Raw genomic sequence first — 21,337 nt, forward strand, 5'->3', positions numbered from 1 at the left:
AGACTGTCCTCCTCTGACCCTGGGGATGAGCAACCTCCTAGGGGCTCAGGGAACATGTCGCGATCTCTTCTGAAGCTGGAGGGCTCGGCTGCAACCCAGGTGGAGAAAAGGACTCCCCTGACCCGGATCTCGCTGAGGGAGTCCCTTGAGTGGGGGAGCAGGGAGTCTGGGAGAACTGGGGTCCCTGGGCCTTCTGCTGCGCACAGCCCATCCCCGTGAGGCCTCAGGAAGGCCCAGTTCCTGCCCCGGGGAACCTTGAGCTGGTTTTAAACTTAATTGCAGAAGACACGTGAGTGCGTGCACACAGAGCTCACGTATACACGTCTGGACTTGAAACTCCCAACCCGCGTGCGGATGACTCTGCCGCCTCTGGGGTGCCCTGTGTCGGGAAAGGGCTCCCCCAGGAGGCACGAGTCCTGGCCTTGACGCTCCCTCTGCTGTGTGGTCTGGGGTAGAAGCCCGCACCTCTCTGGACCTCAGTCTCTCTGTCTTGAAAACAGGAGATTTGGTGCACATCCTAGGCCGGGTGCTGCTTGCACAAATACCACGCTCAGCTGCAGTCAGGCTTTGCGCCTTCCGCGTGGTGCTTGTCAACATGCAGAAAAAGGAGGAGGCTTTACCCTGAAAACCCGCATACTCAGCCCTTCTAGAAAAACCACACGGTCTGGCCACAGGGTGGCCCACGTCCCCACGGGGCCGCAGTGGGCCCTTGCTGAGCCGCTCACCTCCTGCAGTTTTTGTTACACGTGGACCTTCAACACCAAAGTCCTGGACTTCCTAATTCTTGATTTGGCCTCATAGGATTTGCACCTATTTAAACTCTGTTTTGTTGAAGAGCCATTTTAGAAATAAACCAAAGAGGGGAAAAATACCTTTGCCCAACACGGAGCCAAATACTTATGATCGTATGCCATGTTTGAGGAAGCTCATCCTTGTGGGGAGAATGGCAGTAACAGCAGCAGACGGGATTTCCTTCCCGTCTCGGCCCCCACGGGGCACTGAGTCGAGTCCTCTGTGCCACGCAGCGCGTTCTCCTTAGGACCCGTTTTGTGCTCGGTCGTGCGTAGGTGCTCACCCTAAGCTCCGCCCACCGCACCTCCCCTTCCTCGCTCGCTGTCCGTGTTTGCTCTCTAACTCCATGTCTCTGTTTCTGCTTTGCGTGTACGTTCATCTGTTCCACTGTTGTAGATGTCGTGTGTGTATATATGCGTGTGTGTGTGCTAATATATGGTGTCTGTTTTTCTTTCTCACTTGCTTCGCTTTGTATGACAGTGTCTAGGTGCATGCATGCCTCTGGAAGTTAACCAGTTTCGTTCCTTTTTATGGCTGAGTGATATCCCGTTTTATCCATTCACCTGCTGATGGACATTTCCGTTCCTTCCACGTCCCGGCTATCGTAGAGAGCTGCAGGAACACTGGGCTACATGTGTCTTTTTGAATGACGGGTTTCTCAGGGTATAACCATCCAGTAGTGGGATTGCTGAGTCAATGGTAGCTTTATTTTTAATTTTTTCTGGAACCTCCACACTGTTCCCCATAGTGGCTGTCTCAGTTTACATTTCCACCAGCAGGGAAGGAGGGTTCCCTTTTTCTCCAGTAAATCCTCCCCAGCATTTGTTGTTCATAAATTTTTGGACGATGGCCATTCTGGCTGGGGTGAGGTGGTACCTCATTGTGGTTTTGATTTGCGTGTCTCTAATAATGAGCAGTGTTGAGCATCTTTTCATGTATTTGTTGCCCATCTCTGTGTTTTCCTTAGAGAAATGTCTATTTAGATCTTCTGCTCAATTTTTGATTCTGTTGTTTGTTTGTTTGTTTGATATGGAGCTGCATGAACTGTTTGTACATTTTGGAGATTCAGTTCAGTTCAGTCGCTCAGTGGTGTCCGACTCTCTGCGACCCCTTGAACCGCAGCACGCCAGGCCTTCCTGTCCATTACCAACTCCCAGAGATTAATCTCTGTCAGTTGCTTCATTTGAAAATATTTTCTCCCATTCTGATAGTTGTCTTTTCATCTCTTTTATAATATAAAATATATTGATTATTGTCTTTTAAAAAATAATTTTATCTAGTTACTTTTGGCTGTGCTGGGTCTTCATCACTGCACATGGGCCTTTTCTAGTTGGAGCGAGCAGGAGCTAGTCTCTAGTGGTGATGCGTGGACTTCTCGTTGCGGTGGTTTCTGTGGAGCACGGCTGCGGGGCCCTCTGGAGCGCGGCTGCAGGGTGCCATGGAGCACAGCTGCGGGGTCCTGTGGAGTGCGGCTGCGGGGTGCTGTGGGGTCCTGTGGAGAGCGGCTGTGGGGTGCTGTGGGGTCCTTTGGAGGGCGGCTGCGGGGTGCTGTGGAGTGCAGCTGTGGGGTGCTGTGGGGTCCTCTGGAGCACGGCTGTGGGGTGCTGTGGGGTCCTGTGGAGCACGGCTGTGGGGTCCTGTGGAGCGTGGCTGCGGGGTGCTGTGGGGTCCTGTGGAGAGTGGCTGTGGGGTCCTGTGGAGCGCGGCTGTGGGGTCCTGTGGAGCGCGGCTGTGGGGTGCAGTGGGGTCCTGTGGAGCACGGCTGTGGGGTGCTGTGGGGTCCTGTGGAGCACGGCTGTGGGGTCCTCTGGAGGGCGGCTGCGGGGTGCTGTGGAGCGCAGCTGTGGGGTGCTGTGGGTCCTCTGGAGCGCGGCTGTGGGGTGCTGTGGAGCACGGCTGTGGGGTGCTGTGGAGCACGGCTGTGGGGTGCTGTGGAGCGTGGCTGTGGGGTGCAGTAGGGTCCTGTGGAGTGTGGCTGTGGGGTGCTGTGGAGCACGGCTGTGGGGTCCTGTGGAGTGCAGCTGTGGGTGCACAGGCCTCACTAGTTACGGCTCTAGAGCGCAGGCTCAGTCGTTGTGGCACATGGGCTTCGTTGCTCTGTGGCATGTGGGATCTTCCCAGACCAGGGATCGAACTGGTGTCCCCTGCATTGCAAGGCAGACTCTTCAACCACTGGACACCAGGGAAGCCCTATTGCCTTTTACACTGTTGTGTTCATTTCTGCTGTACAGCGTAGGAAGCAGCTACATGAATACATATGTCCCCTCCCTCGGGAGCCTCCCGCCCACTGCCTCATCTCACCCCTCTCGGTCATCACAGAGATGACCTCCCTGTGTTATACAGCAGTTTCCCACTCAGCTCAGCTGTGTCCGACTCTGCGGCCCCATGGGCTGCAGCACGCCAGGCCTCCTTGTCCATTACGAACTCTCCCGGGGCTTACTCAAACTCATGCCCATTGAGTCGGTGATGCCATCCAACCATCTTACCCTCTGTCGTCCCCTTCTCCTCCTGCCCTCAATCTTTCCCAGCATCAGGGTCTTTTCCAGTGAGTCAGTTCTTCGCGTCAGGTGGCCAAAGTATTGGAGTTCAGCTTTAGCATCATTCCCTCCAAAGAATATTCAGGGCTGATCTCCTTTAGGATGGACTGGTTGCATCTCCTTGCAGTCCAACGGACTCTCAAGAGTCTTCCCCAACAACACAGTTCAAAAGCATCAGTTCTTCAGTGCTCAGCTTTCTTTATACTGCAAACTCTCACATCCATACGTGACTACTGGAAAAACCATAGCTTTTGACTAGACGGACCTTTGTTGGTAAAGTAATGTCTCTGCTTTTGAATATGCTGTCTAGGTTGGTCATAGCTTTTCTTCCAAGGCTGCAGTCCCCATCTGCAGTGATTTTGGAGACCGAAAGATAAAGTCTCTCACTGTTTCCATTGTTTCCCCATCTATTTGCCATGAAGTGATGGGACTGGATGCCATCACTTAGTTTTCTGAAAGTTGAGTTCAGAGTGTGAACTCAAAAAGGCAACTTTTTCACTCTCCTCTTTCACTTTCATCAAGAGGCTCTTTAGTTCTTCACTTTCTGCCGTAAGGGTGGTGTCATCTGCATATCTGAGGTTATTGATATTTCTTCCAGCAATCTTGACTCCAGCTTGTAATTTATCAGCCCAGCGTTTCTCATGATGTACTCTGCATATAAGTTTAATAAGCAGGGTGACAGTATACAGCCTTGACATACTCCTTTCCTAGTCTGCCGGCAATGCCAGACACCTGGGTTTGATCCCTGGGTCAGGAAGATCCCCTGGAGGAGGAAATGGCAATCCTCTCACAGTGGATTCATGCATAGTCAGAATGCACTGTGCTCTGGAACATGAAAATGCTTTCCCACCAGCTGTCTATTTTACACGTTAGTGTGTGGAACCTAGAAAAATGGTACTGATGAAGCTATTTGCAGGGCAGGAATAGACACAGATGTAGACAATGGACTTGAGGACCAGCGGAGAAGGGGAGGGTGGCATGAATCGAGAGACTAGCGCTGGCAGGCACGCCTGACGTGTGTGAGACAAATAACAGTAAGTGCTGGAGAGGATTTATTGGAGAAAAAGAGCACCCTGACGTGAGTGAGGTGGCTAGTGAGACACTGTTGCGTGCACAGGGCATTCATCTCAGCGCTCCATGATGACCACAGATGACCCAGTTTGTGCCTTTTATGGCTGCGTAATACTCCACTGTGCACATGTACACTTCTTCCTTATCCATTCATCTGTTGATGGACATCCAGGTTGCTTCTGTGTCCTGGCTGTTGTAAACAGTGCTGCAGTGAACCCTGGGGTACAGGTGTCTTTTTCCGTTTTGTTTTTCCTCAGGGTATGTGCCTAGGAGTGGGGTTGCTGCTCACGCGGTGGTTTTATTTTTATTTTTTTCAGGAACCTCCATACTGTTCTCCATGGTGCTTATGTCAGTTTACATTTCCACCATCAGTGAAAGAGGGCGCTCTTTGTCTCCAGTAAGTCCTCTCCAGCATTTATTGTTTGTAGACTTCCGGATGATGACCATTCTGACCAGTGTGAGGTAATATACCTCACTGTAGTTTTGATTTGTGTTCCTCTAATAATTAAGGATGTTGAGCGTCTTTTCATATGGCCACGTGTATGTCTTCTTTAGAGAAGTTTAGGTCTTCCGCCCATTTTTTGATTGGGTTGTTGATTTTGTTTTTGATATTGAGCTGCATGAACTGTCTGTACGTTTTGGAGGTTGATTCCTGTCTGTCGCTCCGTTTGCAAGTATTTTCTCCTTTTCAGAGGAGCATATGAGCCTTCATCGTTATGGCTTTCTTTGCTGTGAAAAAGCTTTTAAGTCCCATTTGTTTATTTTTGTTTTTATTTTCATTACTCTAGGAGGTGGGTCAGGAAGATTTTGCTGTGATTTATGTCCAAAAGTGTTCTGCCTATGTTTTCCTCTAAGAGTTTTATTGTGTCCAGTCTTACATTCAGGTCTTTAGTCCACTTTCATGTATGGTGTTAGGAGGTGTTCTTATTTCCAGTCTTTTACATGTAGCTGTCCAATTTTCCCAGCACCACTTACTGAAGAGACTGCCTTTGGTCCATTGTATATTCTAGCCTCCTTTGTCAGATTAGGTGATTAGAGCTATGCGGGTTTATCTCTGGGCTTTCTGTCCTGTTGGATTGATCTGTGTGTGAGTTTCTGTGTCACTACCAGACAGTGTTGATGACAACAGCCTTGTAGTCTTGTCTGAAGTCAGGGAGCCTGACTCCTGCAGCTCTGGTTTTCTTTCTCAAGATTGCTTTGACTATTTGGCATCTTTTGTGTTTCCATACAAAGTGTAAATTTTAAAAATCTAATCCTGTGAAAAATGCCATTAGCAATTTGATAGCGATTACCCTGAATCTGTAGATTGCTTTGGGTAGTATGGTCATTTCCACAATATTGAGTCTTCCAATCCAGCAACATGGTATATCTTCCCATCTGTTTGTGTCTTCATTGGTAGCTTATAGTTTTCCAAGTACAGGTCTTTTGCCTCCTTAGGTAGGTTTATTCCTAGGTTTTTTTTTTTTTTTTTTTTTGCAATGGTAAATGGAATTGTTTCCTTGATTCCTCTTTCTGATCTTTCATTGTTAGTGTATAGGAAAGCAAGAGATTTCTGTGCATTAATTCTGTATCCTGCAACTGTACCAGATTCATTGATTAGCACTGGTAGTTTTCTGGTAGCATCTTTAGGATTTTCTACGTAAAGCATCATGTCATCTGCAAACAGTGACAGTTTTCCTTTCCAATTTGGATTTCCTTTATTTCTTTTTCTTCTCTGATTGCCATGGCTAGACTTCCAAAGTGATAGTAAATAATAGCGGTGAGAGTGAACATCCTTGTCTTGTTCCTGATCTTAGAGGAAATGCTTTCAGTTTTTCACCATTGAGAGTGATGTTTGCCGTGGGCTTGTTGTATTTGGTCTTCATTATGTTGAGGTACAGGAGACAGGGATCAAGGCCATCCGCAAGCAAAAGAAATGCAAAAAAGCAAAATGGCTGTCTGAGGAGGCCTTACAAATAGCTGTGAGAAGAGGAGAAGTGAAAGCAAAGGATAAAAGGAAAGATATACCCATTTGAATGCAGAGTTCCAAAGAATAACAAGAAGAGATAAGAAAGCCTTCCTCAGTGATCAGTGCAAAGAAATACAGGAAAAATTAATAGAAAGATCTCTTCAAGAAAATTAGAGCTACCAAGGGAATATTTCATGCAAAGATGGGTTCAATAAAGGACAGAAATGGTATGGACCTAACAGAAGCAGAAGATTTTAAGAAGAGAAGATACACAGAAGAGCTGTACAAAAAAGATCTTCGTGACCCAGATAATCATGATAGTGTGATCACTCAGCTAGAACCAGACATTTTGGAATGTGAAGTCAACTGGGCCTTAGGAAGCATGACTAAGAACAAAGCTAGTGGAGGTGATGGAATTCAGTTGAGCTGTTTCAAATCCTAGAAGATGATGCTGTGAAAGTGCTGCACTCAATATGCCAGCAAATTTGGAAAACTCAGCAGTGGCCACAGGACTGGAAAAGGTCAGTATTCATTCCAATCCCAAAGAAAGGCAATGCCAAACAATGCTCAAACTACTGCACAATCGCACTCATCTCACATGCTAGTAGAGTAACGCTCAAAATTCTCCAAGCCAGGCTTCAGCAGTATGTGAACTGTGAACTTCCAGATGTTCAAGCTGGTTTTTTAAAAGGCAGAGGAACCAGAGATCAAATTGCCAACATCCGCTGGATCATGGAAAATGGAAGGGATTTCCAGAAAAATATCTATTTCTGCTTTATTGACTATGCCAAAGCCTTTGACTGTGTGGGTCACAATAAACTGTGAAAAATTCTGAAAGAGATGGGAATCCCAGACCATCTGACCTGCCTCTTGAGAAATCTGTATGCAGGTCAGAAAGCAACAGTTAGAACTGGACATGGAACAACAGACTAGTTCCAAATAGGAAAAGGAGTATGTCAAGGCTGTATATTGTCACCTTACTTATTTAACTTATATGCAGAGTAGAGTACATCATGAGAAACGCTGGGCTGGATGAAGCACAAGCTGGAATCAAGATTGCTGGGAGAAATATCAATAACCTCAGATGTGCAAATGACACCACCCTTATGGCAGAAAGTGAAAAAGAACTAAAGAGCCTCTTGATGAAAGTGAAAGAGGAGAGTGAAAAAGTTGGCTGAAAGCTCAACATTCAGAAAACTAAGACCATAGCATCTGGTCCCATCACTTCATGGCAAATAGATGGGGAAACAGTGGCTGACTTTATTTTTTGGGGTTCCAAAATCACTGCAGATGGTGATTGCAGCCATGAAATTAAAAGACGCTTACTCCTTGGAAGGAAAGTTATGACCAACCTAGACAGCATATTAAAAAGCAGAGACATTACTTTGTCTGCAAAGGTCCATCTAGTCAAGACTATGGTTTTTCCAATAGTCATGTATGGATGTGAGAATTGGACTGTGAAGAAAGCTGAGCGCCAAAGAATTGATGCTTTTGAACTGTGGTGTTGGAGAACACTGTTGAGAGTCCCTTGGACTGCAGGAGATCCAACCAGTCCATCCTAAAGGAGATCAGTCCTGGGTGTTCACTGGAGGGACTGATGTTGAAGCTGAAACTCCAATACTTTGGCCACCTGATGCAAAGAGCTGACTCATTTGAAAAGACCCTGATGCTGGGAAAGATTGAGGGCAGGAGGAGAAGGGGATGACAGGATGAGATGGTTGGACGGTATCACTGACTCGATGGAGATGAGTTTGGGTAGGCTCTGGGAGTTGGTAATGGACAGGGAGGCCTGGCGTGCTGCAGTTCATGGGGTCGCAAAGAGTCAGACACGACTGAGCAACTGAACTGAACTGAACCGAGTGTTGCTGCTGCAGGTTCCCTCTGATTTCCGTTTGCGTGGAGTATCTTTTTTAGCCCCTCACTTTCAGTCTCTGTGTGCCCCCAGGTCTGAAGTGGGCGTCTTGTATGGGTCTTATTTTTGTATCCACTCAGCCAGTCCATGTGTTTTGGTTGGAGCATTTACTCCATTTTCATTTAAGGTAATTATTGATATGTATGTTCCTATTACTTTTTTCTTAATTGTTTTGGGTTTGCTTTTGTAGGTCTTTTTCTTCACTTGTGTTTCCCACTTAAAGAAGTTCCTTTAGCATTTGTTGTAAAGCTAGTTTGGTGGTGCTGAATCTTTTTTAGCTTTTGCTTGTCTGTAAAGCTTTTGATTTCTCCATCAGATCTGAATGATATCCTTGCTGGGTAGAGTAATCTTGGTTTGTCGGTTTCTCCCTTTCATCAGTTTAAATATATCTGGCCACTCCCTTCTGGCCTGCAGAGTTTCTGCTGAAGAAATCAGCTGATAAACTTTTGGGGATTCCATTGTATACTATTTGTTGCTTTTCCCTTGCTGCTTTTAATATTTTTTGCTTTGAATTTAATTTTTGTTAGTTTGATTAATATGTGACTTGGTGAGTTTCTCCCTGGGTTTGTCCTGTATGGGACTCACTGTGCCTCCCAGACTTGTGAGACTGCAGTGGGCCTGTGCTGAGTGACTCACTTCCCTCAGTTTTGTTACACCTGGGCCCCGACATCTGAGCATTCAACACCATAGTCCTGGATTTTCAAAGTTTTGATTCCAGTTCTTATGATTTTGGCCTTTTTAGAGTAAGTTTTATTGAAAAGCCACTTTAGAAATAAACTCAAGGGAAAAAATACCTTTGCCCAACACAGAGCCAAATATTTATTGCTCTACACTGTGTTTGAAGAATCTCACCCTTATGGGGAGAATAGCAGTAACAGCAATAATTAATAATACTAATATTTAGCATTGACCCATTGCTCTGCTGCTGAAAGGGCCATTCAGTTGTTTCTGGGAGGGAGGACCTTCACAACAGCCCTGTGAAGTAGGGATTATTCCCCACTTTTCAGGTGAAGAAGCTGGGGCTCAGAGCACAGCTGAGCTGGGCATCTTGGAGAGAAGGCAGGCCCCAGGCTTGGGAATTAATATTATTCTAAGGTGCCACAACTGTGGTGTTGGAGAAGTCTCTTGAGTGTCCCTTGCACTGCAAGGAGATCCAACCAGTCTATCCTAAAGGAGATCAGTCCTGGGTGTTCATTGGAAGGACTGATGCTGAAGCTGAAACTCCAATACTTTGGCCACCTGATGTGAAGATCTGACTCATTTGAAAAGACCCTGATGCTGGGAAAGACTGAAGGTGGAAAGAGAAGGGGACAACAGAGAATGAGATTGTTGGATGGTATCACCAACTCAATGGCCATGAGTTTGAGTAAACTCCAGGAGTTGGTGATGGACAGGGAGGCCTGGAATGCTGCAATCCATGGGGTCTCAAAAAGTCAGACATGACTGAGTGAGTGAACTAACCTGAACTGAAGGTGCCACATGAAGGCTGGCATTCTTCTCAAAGGCCTGGCTGCCCTCAGGCCAGGCCCATTCCTTACCTGGAGAGATGGAAGTCACGGGGTGACTTCTGATATCATGTTGTGTGATTGACATTAAATGGTCTGGGGAGTGTGCTGAGACCCTCCCCTTTCTCAGGTGCTGTGAGACCAGGAGCAGAAGATCCGCAGGACTGGGGAGCCTCTACTCATGGTAGATACTATAGGTTTTCCAAGGTAGAGATAAAACTGTGACCTGGGGTGGGGTGCAAGAAACTTCCGTATGTTTCCTCTCCCTAATCCCATCTAGCCACCCACCTATCCACCCATTCATCGATCTGTCCACCTACCCTCCCACCCATCAGCTCATTCATCCACCCATACTCATTCACCCAACCATCTACCTATCCATCCATCCACACATCCATCTACCAACCCAGCCTCTTACCCCTCCATCCATTATCCAACCATCTATCTATCCACTTACCCACCTATCCATTAACATCCATCTGTCCATCCAGTTGGGCTTCCCAGGTGGCTCAGTGGTAAAGAATCCACCTGCCAAGCAGGAGGCATGGGTTCAATCCCTGGGTCCAGAAGATCCCCTGGAGAAGGAAATGGCAACCCACTCCAGGATTCTTGGCTGGAAAATTCCATGCACAGAGGAGCCTGGCAGGCTACAGTCCATGGAGTCACAAAGTTGGACATGACTTAGTGACTAGCAGCAGCAGAAGCTATTTACTTATCCACCCCCCATCCACTGACCCCTTTATCTGCCCATCCATTAGCCATCTATCTATTCACCCATCACTCACTCATCCATCGTCTACCTATCCACCCATCCGTCCACCCATTCACTACCCACCCACCCATTATCCATCCACCAATCCAGTTTACTCATCCATCCATCCATCTGCACATCCACCCATCCACTTATCCATCTGCCCACCCACCCATTCACTCACCCACCTGTTATCTATCCATCTGTTCATCCACTGATTCATCGTCTAGCTACTAATCCATCCATCCATCTACCCACCCACTTACCTATCCGTCCATTATCCATCCACTTACCCATCTTCCATCCACTCACTCATCCCTCCATCCACCTACCATTCTAGTGACCCTCCCACTTACCCACCCACCCATTATCCATCTATCTGTCCATCCACTTATACGCCTGGTCATCAGCTCACTCACCCATCCACCCACCCACCTCGTACCCACCCATTATCCATCTATCTGTCCATCCACTTACCCATCTTCCATCTACTCTGTCATCCATCCATATATCCATCTACCCATCCAGTGACCCACCCACGTACCTACCTATCCCTTATCCATCCACTCACTCATCCATTTCCCATCACCCACCCACTTACCCACTTATCTATTATTTATCCATCTATCCATTCACCCCTCTACTCACTCATCCATCCATTCATCCATTTACCCATCCACCAACCCACTCACTTGCTGCTGCTGCTGCTGCTAAGTCGCTTCAGTCGTGTCCGACTCTGTGCAACCCCAGAGATGGCAGCCCACCAGACTCCCCCATCCCTGGGATTCTCCAGGCAAGAACACTGGAGTGGGTTGCCATTTCCTTCTCCAATGCATGAAAGTGAAAAGTAAAAGTGAAGTCACTCAGCCGTGTCCGACTCTTAGTGACCCCATGGACTGCAGCCTACCAGGGTCCTCCGCCCATGGGATTTGCCAGGCAAGAGTACTGGAGTGGGGTGCCATTGCCTTCTCCGAACCCACTCACTTACCCACCCATTATCCATCCATCCATCCACTTATCCATCCTACTAGCCAATAATACATCCATCTATCCACCCACTCACTTACCTATCCATCCATTATCTATCCACTTACCCATCTTCCCATCCACTCACTCATCCCTCCATCTACCTATCCATTCATCCACCTATCCATCCACCCATCCCTCTCCCCATTGAGTGGCCCACCCATGTACCCACCTATCCATTATCTGTGCATCCACCTACTCATCTATGTACCCATCCACCTACCAACCCACCTTTTATCCATCTGTCCATCCGCCCATCTACTCACTCACCCATCCATCCATCCACCTACCCACTTACCTATCCATCCATTATCCATCTATCTGTCTATCCACTCACTCATCCATCCATTCACCTATCCACCTGGTGACCCACTCAACCCCCACCCATTACTCACCCATCTATAGTCCACCTGTCCACTCACTCATCACCCCCACCCACTTACTCGCCCATCCATTACCACCCACGTATTCATCCACCCACTCACCCAGCCATCTACCCATTCACTGACCCACCCACCTACCCACTCATCTATTATCCATTTATCCTTCCACTTACCCACCCATCTACCTATTCATCCATCCATCTCTTCATTCACCTACCCACTGACCTCCCACCTACCCATCCATCCATCCATCCATCCATCCATCCATCCATCTAGCTATCCATCTACCCACCCACTTACCCACCCATCCATTACCACCCACGTATTCATCCACCCACTCGCCCATCCATCTACCCATTCACTGACCCACTCATCCATTATCCATCAATCTTTCTATCCACCCATCCACTCATTCATCCGTCCATCCACTCATCCCTTTACGTGCCTACACATCCAGACACCCATGTAAAGAAGACAAAAAAGGTCCAAGGGAATAAGTCAAACAACTGTCCAGTCATTTTATTTGTCCATGCTGTGATCCAGGCCCAGTGCTAACATTGGGAGTCTGACACCACCTATAGACACCGAGGGGCTCCCAGTGTGTGGGGCCAGGGGACTGTTGTCTCAGAGGTATCTGAGTTTCATCAGTGTCTGTGGGCACAGAGTTCAGAGGTGCCATCTCTTCTTGGTGTCTCAACACAATCGCCAAAGATCCCAGCAACCTGCATCACACCACAAGCTCATCCGCAAGCAGATACCCCCGGGATCAGAAGGTCAGCAGGCACACAGCACCCTGAATCTCCCAGGCACGTAGAGAGAGATACACAGAAAGCCATGTACAGGCAGGAGCACACAAGACGTACACGTCGGCACCCGGAAGGTGCTCGGGGGGCGGTCACACGACAGTGCTGAGCACCCCTAGTGTGTGTGTGTGTGTGTGCCTCTCCCTCACACACACACACAGGGAGATGCAAACAGACACGCATCAGAACACCCACACCCTCCTGGAGGAGAGACTTCCAGGTTGAGAGGCACTGGATGTCGGGGGACCCAGTGTAGAGGCCTCGCCCACACCTTTCTGCGCCCTGGGACTATGCTATCCAGGAAGCCCTGCTGCTCGGGGAGCCCCTCGCCCAGCTCTGCTGCCCCGTACCTGAGGACGCCCGGCAGCGGCAGGGCGTCCTGAGGAGGAGCGGGCTCCCTTGGCTGACTTCTGCCAGGCAGTTATGATGTGTCCCTGTGACAGTCACGTGGGGCCCAGGACACGAGCCTGTGCTCCACACGGCTCTGCTCAAGGTCACCACTCGGGGGCCCTGCTCAAAAGGCCGGAGCTCAACAGGCCAGGGCCAGGGACCTGCCTCCTTCTTGGGGAAACTGATAGCACAGCCCAGGCATCTGGGGCCGCTCCTGCCCACTTGGTCTACAGGGCTGGAGAACCCAGCCGTGCAAGTCAGGGTCTCCGTGGGGCCTGACCCCACACCCAGGCCCGGCCCCTCCTTACCCCAAAGGGAGTATCGGGACTAAGAAGAAGCACAGGCCGTGGAATGATACAGGCAGACTCAATATAAATAAAATATTCATATAAAAATAGTCTCTTAGAAAATATTCTCTCTTATCCAGTGGCTCACTTTCTAGAAGGTGGGAACTGCTGGGGGGGTTAGCATTACCTTTCCCCTCTCTCTCTCTGTTCCAAACTGGACTTTTCTAATGGGGAGGTTTGAGCTGGGGAGGACTACAGGCTGGGAACCGTATTCTAGAAAACGTCTCCCAATTCCAGACCAGCTTAAATCTCTGGAGAATTAGCAGCAAACAGCAAAAAAAAAAAAAAAAAAGTGTGTGTGTGTGTGTCTATATACGTAGAAAGGACGTCTTCCCTTGCACTTGAGCATCTGGTGCGGCAAGGGGGTCCTCGCGGAGTCAGCTAGGAAGAAGATCTGCCTGAAGAATCACCACGCACAGCTCTACTCCACTCCCTGTGCTAGCGGCAGAACATCCCACAGGGAGAGCCAGCGGTCCACGTTGCTTGCAGAAAACGGATCCCGACGAGGTGGAAGGGTTCTTGTTTAATTAAATAAATTAATATTATTTTTTTAATATCAGAATAAATTGTTAAATATTGCTATTACTGTTGAGGCCCCCGGGGTCCAGTGTTTCAGGCTCTGCTCCGGCCGAGGGCAGCGTCTGGGTGCGGCGTGGATGACGACTTGGGGTCCGGGAGGGGTCCCCCCCCCTCCCCCCCCGCACCGGCAGGGCCCCGCCCCCGCCTCCACCGCCCCAGCAGACAAGACAAGCTCAGCAGCGGCTACGGAGGTTGGGGCGGGGCCCGCGGCGGGGAACGCGGCCGGCCCTCCGCCGTGCACGCGGCCGGCCCTCCGCCGTGCCGCGCCGCGCCGCGCCGCCCCGCCGCTCACTTGCACGTGTAGACCTCGGTGCGCTCGCTGCACGTGTTGCACTTGACGTAGCAGCACCAGTGGAATTTGCAGTTGCACTGCCACACGCGGGCGTACTGGTGGGTGTTGTAGCCGCGGCCGCAGCACATGAGGTCGCAGCCGCTGGCCTGGGGCGCCGTCTTGTTGCAGGCGCGGCCCTGCGTGCCCACGCTGCCCGTCACCGGGTCCTCCTCGCAGTAGTTGGGTGACTTCTCGATGTACACCAGGTCGGTGTCCATGGGCTTGCGGTAGGACAGCGGCTTCTTGATCTTGAGGAAGGTGGGCCGCTTGTTGCGGCTGGCGCGCACGGGCTCCACGTGGACCGCCTCGTTGTACTTGTCCTTGAGCACGTAGCCCAGCTCGCGGAACTGCGGCAGCGTGGTCCAGCAGGTCTTGGTGGTGCAAGAGCCGGACACGCCATGGCACTTGCACTCCAGCTTCATGTTTTCCTCCAGGATCTGCGGGGGCGGCAGGGAGGGCACAGCTTATCACGCAGGGCCAGGCGGGGCACCCCGGGGCCACCCCCCCAGCCCCGCTGCCCCTCCCGGCTGGGTTTGGCCTGTGCTTTTCTTTCTAGGGGGCTGCCCTGCTGGCTCAGCTGGTAAAGAATCCGCCCACGATGCGGGAGACCTGGGTTTTTCCTGGGGTTGGGAAGATCCCCTGGAGACGGGCAAGGCTGCCCACTCCAGTATCCTGGCCTGGAGAGTTCCATGGACTAGGGTCGCAAAGAGGTGACACAACTGAGCCACTTTCACTCGCTGTCTTTCTGGGGCCGGAAGCTCAGACCTGGATGCAAAGCCTCCCCGGGACTCACCTGCCCTCCCTGCTCCCGACCCCGAGGAGGCCTCACGCCACTGCTTAGATCCATGTAGGCCCGTCTTGACCACATGTCGGTTCTCTCAGGGCTGCGCCGGCTTAAAGTCGCTTCGGAACCAACATTTGAAAGCCAGGAGGAGACTTTCAAAGACAGGCTGCCTGGTGTTCTGCCAGGCCAACAGAACAGGTACCTGGCAACTCTGGAGTGATGCTCGAAATTATTTCATAACCAGAGCAGCTGGGCACTGACCTGCTGGCGTGGGAGCTGGCCACAGAGGCCAGCACGGCGGTCCAGCGGCATCTGGCTCATGGTCAGCTCGGCCACCCGGGCAGTGATACCCTCCCTCCCAGGCAGGCAGCCTTCAGCTCGCCCCAGTCCTTAGGGCTCCCTGGAGCCATAGGACTGGTTTAAGTCCCAGATCTAGCATGAACCTGCTGAGCGCCCTCAGGCAGCTTGCCTGTTTCCCCACGTGCAGAAGCTGGGTGATGGCTGTACTTCATTATAGCCCTCCAGTGAGAAGCTGGTCAGAAAGGAGAGAGGGTGGACTTCTGAGACACGCAGGAAGCTCAGCTGTCTAAGACACAATGTGGCGCGGAAGAAGCCGGGTGCAAAGAGGATCTACTGTGTGAAGGCGGCGACAGGAAGCTCCAGGGCGGGCAAAGCTAACGGCTGGGCTCCGCGCCATCTTTATCTACAGAAACAGGCTGAGACAGCCCCTGGCCTGGATGTTGCTGGCCCCTGCCGCGGACATGACTGAGTGACTCTCTGCGACCCCACGGACTGCAGCGCACCAGGCCTCCCTGTCCTTTCCCATCTCCCGGAGCTTGTTCGACCTCAGGTCCATCGAGTCGGTGATGCCATGCCCCCATCTCATCCTCCGTCACCTCCTCCTTCCCCTCCTGCCCTCAGTCTTTCCCAGCATCAGGGCCTCTTCCAACGAGGCAGCCCAACAATTAAAGAAGACAACATTTACCAAACCCCCCATAGGACAGGATATTTATATTGCTATCTAGGTTGGTTGGGTTTTTTTCCCCCCCAGTTTTTATCTCCTTCCCTCCCTCCTTTCTGTTGTTCATTGGTTTAATCTCTGTGTGTGAAGAGGCATCTTTGGAGTTAAAGTGTCTCCTCCTTCCAGGCCATCTTCAGCCTGATGTCATCCTAACAGGCCCTTGCTGCTGTGCTCCAGGCACGGGATAGGCGTGTGCTGGTGGGCGCCATTTCTGGGTCATCGCGTGTGAGCGTGTTGGTGTTCATCCACACTGCCCGGCTGCCTTTGCCTGCTTCAGTGCCAGACTAAGGGAGGGAGGGAGGAAGTGGCCTGGGCACACTCTGGGTCCATGCGCTTATGTCGTTGTTTCGTTGCTAAGCCGTGTCCGACTCTTTGCAACCCCACAGATGGCAGCCCACCAGGCTCCTCTGTCCATGGGATTCTCCAGGCAAGAAGACTGGAATGCGTTGCCATTCCCTTCTCCAGGGGATCTTCCCGACCCAGGGGTCAAACCTGCGTCTCCTGCACTGGCAGGCAGATTCTTTACCACTGAGCCACCAGGGACACCCGTGCACTGGCGTCTTATTTAACTCTGTGGGGTTAGTAGGATTCCATTTAACGAGGCAAAAACCAAGGCTCGGCTGACTCCCAGAGCAGGTCTGTGCGTTCGGAGGCCACGGTATTGTTGTCGAGGTCACGAGTCATGTGCGTGGTGGCTGAATACCTGCCGTGTGACCTTGGGTTGTCACTCCCCCTCTCTGAGGCTCAGCTGCCTTCAGTGAACATGGAGTGATGGGACCATCTTCTCTGACAAGAGTTCAGGGGGCTGGGATAGAATCTGATGTTCCCAAAGTAGCCATCAGTTCTGCCTCTGGGCTGGGCCTGTGTGGGTGCTGGGGACACAGAGGCAACCAGGTCAGATCCCTGTCTCCAAGGACAGGCCTGTGTCCAGGGTCCTCTCGGCTCCAGACGCTCCGAGTCCAAGAGGTGACCGGTCACGATACTCGACAGAAGGGAAGCCCACGGTGTCTGCACTCAAAACGCCGGGGCACCAGTGTTCTGGGACGCAGCTGAACGCCTGCTTCCAGGACACCGGTCGTGTGACCCCCTCATGGTGCAGCTGGTGGGGGGCAGCCCCCAAGTCACACAGACGCCCCTGTGCTCATCAGTGAGCAGACGGTCCCCAGGTGGCACCCTTCCGTGTTGGCCTAAAAACCAGAGGTGTCGTGTGTTTTGGGGGCAGAGTTCAGCAGGCATTTCTGGGGCCTGATGCCCTGGCTGGTGGATCTTAGAGCCTCAGAGCCTCCCACACGGATGCCTGGGGTGAGGGGCACTCAGAACAGGTTCTGACGCTGAGCAGGGGTAAGGACGCGGAGCGCCTGGCTAGGAAGTGGCCCCCTCCGAGGGGCTTGCCCTGGAAGTCGCATGCTCCCAAACAGGTTTAGGGATGTTCCTGCCAGCAGCGTTCGTGACGGCTTTGTGGGCATGATCTGATGTCTGTCCATGGTAAGATGGATAAATGGAGGTGAGTGGGCTCAATGGGGCCCTCAGCGGCAGCGGCAGAGGTCAACCTCAGAACACGAGGGGGAGGGAAGGGGGCAGTCGTGGGAGCTCTGCACGGAATGACTGCGTGTGTATCAAGTCCAAAGGCGGCAGAACTCGACTGGAGAGAAAGGGTCACAGATATACCAAGACAGTGGTTGTCCCTGGGGCAGGAGGCGAGGGACTGGGGCTGTCTAGGGTCACCAGGGGGCTCCTGGGGTCCTGGCAGCTTTCTGTTCCTTGATGTGGGAGCTTTCTCTTTATTCCTTTAAACCCTCGTGGATGATCTGAGAGCTTTTTTTTGTACGTGAGCTGCGCTTGCAATTTATAAAAATGCAACGGGCGCAGGAGCCCACAAGCACATGGAGAGAGAATGCATGTCAGTAGCTCCGGGAAAACACAGGATCAGCACCGCGGTGAGACAGCATGCACCACCCACAGGGGTGTGCAAGAGGAAAGAGAGGACCACTGTTGCAGCCCGATGCGAAGTGGGGCCCTCGTATGCTGCTGAGCGGGTGAGCCCCCGGAGACAGCCTGGCAGCTCCTCCGTGTTAAACACATGGCTACCGAGTGACCCGGGACCCTGCTCCCCACCCTCATCTCACAGGCTGAAATCCTAGCCCCCAAAGGGAGGGCAGTAGAGGTCCTTTGGGAGGGTCTTCAGTCACAAGTGAAGCCCTCATGAATGCTATTGGTGCCTCGTGAAGGAAGCTCCAGAGAGCCCCTTCCAGCCCAGGAGGACAGAGAGAAGGTCCCGGCCGAGAGCCAGGAAGTGGGCCCTCGCCAGGGCACAAGCTGCACCTCGGGCTCCCTGCTCCCAGAACGGGGAGAAGCACGTTTCTGTTGTCTTGCTTCCGTGCCGCCCAATCTGGGGCACTCTGCTGGAGCTGCCCGGGCACCCCAAGACACCCAGCAATTCTCCCTAGGTGTTGGGTTGGCCACAGAGGTCATTTCAGTTTTTCCGTAAGATGTTAGAGCAAGGATAATGAGACATCTGTTCATCACCTGTGCACACCTGGGTCCATGCTTTTATAGGGGGTGTCTTACTTGACTCCACGATTCCACTTAACAAGGCAAAATCTAAGGGTCAGCTAACTCCTAGAGCTGGTCTGTGCGGTGTTTGGAGGCCAGGGTCTTATTGCCGAGGGGTGCGAGTCGAGTGGTTGGTGGCTGCTTATTTGCTGTGTGACCTTGGGGTTGTCACTCTCCCTCTGAGCCTCAGCTGCCTTCAGTGAACATGGAGTGAAGGCAATTCGATCTTTTGTGGCAAAATTTGCCAGGGGGTGGCTGGGGGGTGAGCTGGGAGAGAATCAGATATTCCAAAAGTCGCCGTTAGTTCTATCTCTGGGCTGGGCCTCTGTGGGTGCTGGGGCCGGAGAGGTGACCAGATCAGATCCCCATCTCCAGGGATGGGCCCGTGTCCAGGGTCCTCTTGACCCCAGATGCTCGGCCTTCAGGAGGAGGTAACCCCGGCGAGTCAACATACTCAACAGCAGGGAAGCCCCCCACATCCACATAAAAAAAACGGATTAAACTGTGTATTCAGCAGCATCCCTCACAACAGCCCCAAAATGGAAACGACCCAGACGAGCCCTGCCGGGCGAAGAGAGAAAACGTGGGCCGCCCACACAGCAGAGTGTCACCCATGGAAAGGGATGGGGCGCCGACCCCGCCGCAATGCACCCTGGTCATGCGGCGCTCAGTGACCAAAGCCAGACCCACGGGACCAGGTCCAGTCTCATCGCCTTTACCGGCGATGTCTGGGAGAGGCAGCGCTGTGCAGGCAGGAGGCAGGCCAGAGAGGTGGGGGGCGAGTGCTGGAGGGCGTAGGGCTCTTCTGGAGGTAAGCTGACTGTGGGGATGGCTGTGCACACATGTGACAGTATCAAACAGTGCTGAACTTGCCCTTCGGGTGAGGGCCACGCCACGGTGTGCGCAGTAGACTGTAACTAAGCTGGCTTTAAAAAAAACAAGTTCTTGGCCGGTTGTGAGGAGGCACTGGGTGACACCCAGTGTGTCCCTGGCGGTGGCCCCCCAGGCGGCGAGCCCCAGTGCCAGGGCCAGACGCCCGGGCGACCGCCGCCAGCTCACTGCCTCCCTCCTCCTCTGGGGCCAGCATGGCCTGCGGCCCTGGCAGCACTTTCACGGGCCCCTGATCGCATGACACGCAGCCCGTTAATTAACCCTGCAGAGTCTGCATTTTGAGAGCTCGGGGATAGCATTAAGTCCGCATTAAGCTGGGCGGAATCACAGCCGCGCGGGCCAGGACTGGTCACTCGGATGGGCACCGAACCCTCTCCCCCAGGCACGGGGGCACAAGCAGAGGAAATGCCTGTGGGACAAAGCCAGGCTGGGCTGCCAGCATCCGAGCCGCCCGGGGCAGGGGGCCTTCCGGGGCCCTCCCGCTTGGGGCCTGGGCTGCAGTTCTGGGTCAGGCAGTCACGGGTCTGCGCACCTTCCCCGTGGCCTGACTCATGGCCGGTGCGCTCAGGAGATGGCCAGAGAGAAGTCAGCAACAGGTGCCTTCACACCCTGGCACAGCTGGTGTTCCGGGCTCGAGCACCCAGCCTGAGCGTCTGGGGTCCTGGGGGCCCTGCATCGCCAGATGGAGGGAAGGGGAGGGGCAGTGGGGGGCCTGGAGCCGCCCGAGTGGACCGCTGTCAGTATTTCTGCCCGTGGCTGCACTTCTCGGTCCTTCCTGGCTTAAGGACCAGGCCCACGAGACTGCCTGGGCGATGCCACATTGGCATCCTTGATGCAGAGACCTCTCGGGACGAAAGGAAAGGCCACCGAGAAAGCAGATCGTGAGGCCCTCCGAGTTCTCCTCCTGCCCCTCGCCCCTCCTGTCACCGCTGGTCAGGCAGAGCAGGGACTGGCCTTCACAGAAGTGGCTCCGGGTGAGGAGCAGGGCCTCACCTGGTGAGTAACGTTGAGCCACAGAAGCTGTGCCCTTGCAAAGAGCACGTGGGGAAGCAGGGCGCGGGCAGCCGCCTCAAATAAGAGAGTAAGTGAGACGAAGACGGTGGAGCTGGGTCAGGGGTGTGGAGTGCGGGGATGGGGGGCAGGTGGCTGCGCGACACTGCCGGGCTGGACATCCTCTTGGAAGGAGGGTCGCTCCAGTAGAAGCAGAGGCCCAGGGCAGGCCAGGGCGGGGCAGCACAGGCCCCTGAAGGACGGACACTGCGGCCAGCGGCCGGAGGGCCCGAGGCTTCCGCCGAACAGGGCCAGGGCCATGCGGAGCCCAGGAGGGGGCCTCCCACAGGCTCTGCTGACCACGCCCAGGAGCTGTGGCTTGGTTTTTCTGTTTTTAGTGGAATATGATGTGTGTTCCTGGTGTACAGCATCGTCCATCAGCCATACGTACCAAGTGATGTGGGTGAACCTGGAGCCTGTCACAGAGTGAAGGCAGTCAGAAAAACATGTTTACGCACATGTGTGGAATCTAGAAAAATGGCGCTGAAGCCCTACGGGAGGGCAAGAGTAGAGACGCCGCTGGAAGGAATGGACTTGTGCACGCGGTGGGGCAGAGACAGGGTGGGACGAACTTCGAGAGCAGCAATGGCATGCACACCCTGCCGTGTGCAAAGCGGGTGCCGCACAGCACGGGTGCTCCGCTCGGTGTGCACACCCTGCCGT

The 21,337-nt window shown here is 52.6% G+C and overlaps 1 protein-coding gene across 1 annotated transcript in view; it reads right to left on the reverse strand.

Moving 5' to 3' along the window:
• Window positions 1-2,138: 2,138 nt before the first annotated feature.
• WNT7A (Wnt family member 7A) overlaps window positions 2,139-21,337 on the reverse strand; it is a 76,466-nt gene continuing 57,267 nt past the window's right edge. The window contains exons 4-7 of the mRNA XM_040247264.1: window positions 14,337-14,812; window positions 13,427-13,445; window positions 13,000-13,107; window positions 2,139-2,813 (exon numbers count right to left, since the gene is read on the reverse strand). Coding sequence (XP_040103198.1) covers window positions 2,139-2,813; window positions 13,000-13,107; window positions 13,427-13,445; window positions 14,337-14,812 — 1,278 coding nt within the window. The remainder of the gene's footprint in view (window positions 2,814-12,999; window positions 13,108-13,426; window positions 13,446-14,336; window positions 14,813-21,337) is intronic.

This window comes from Oryx dammah, unplaced genomic scaffold, assembly GCF_014754425.2.
Source record: "Oryx dammah isolate SB20612 unplaced genomic scaffold, SCBI_Odam_1.1 HiC_scaffold_9, whole genome shotgun sequence".
Lineage (NCBI taxonomy): Eukaryota > Metazoa > Chordata > Mammalia > Artiodactyla > Bovidae > Oryx > Oryx dammah.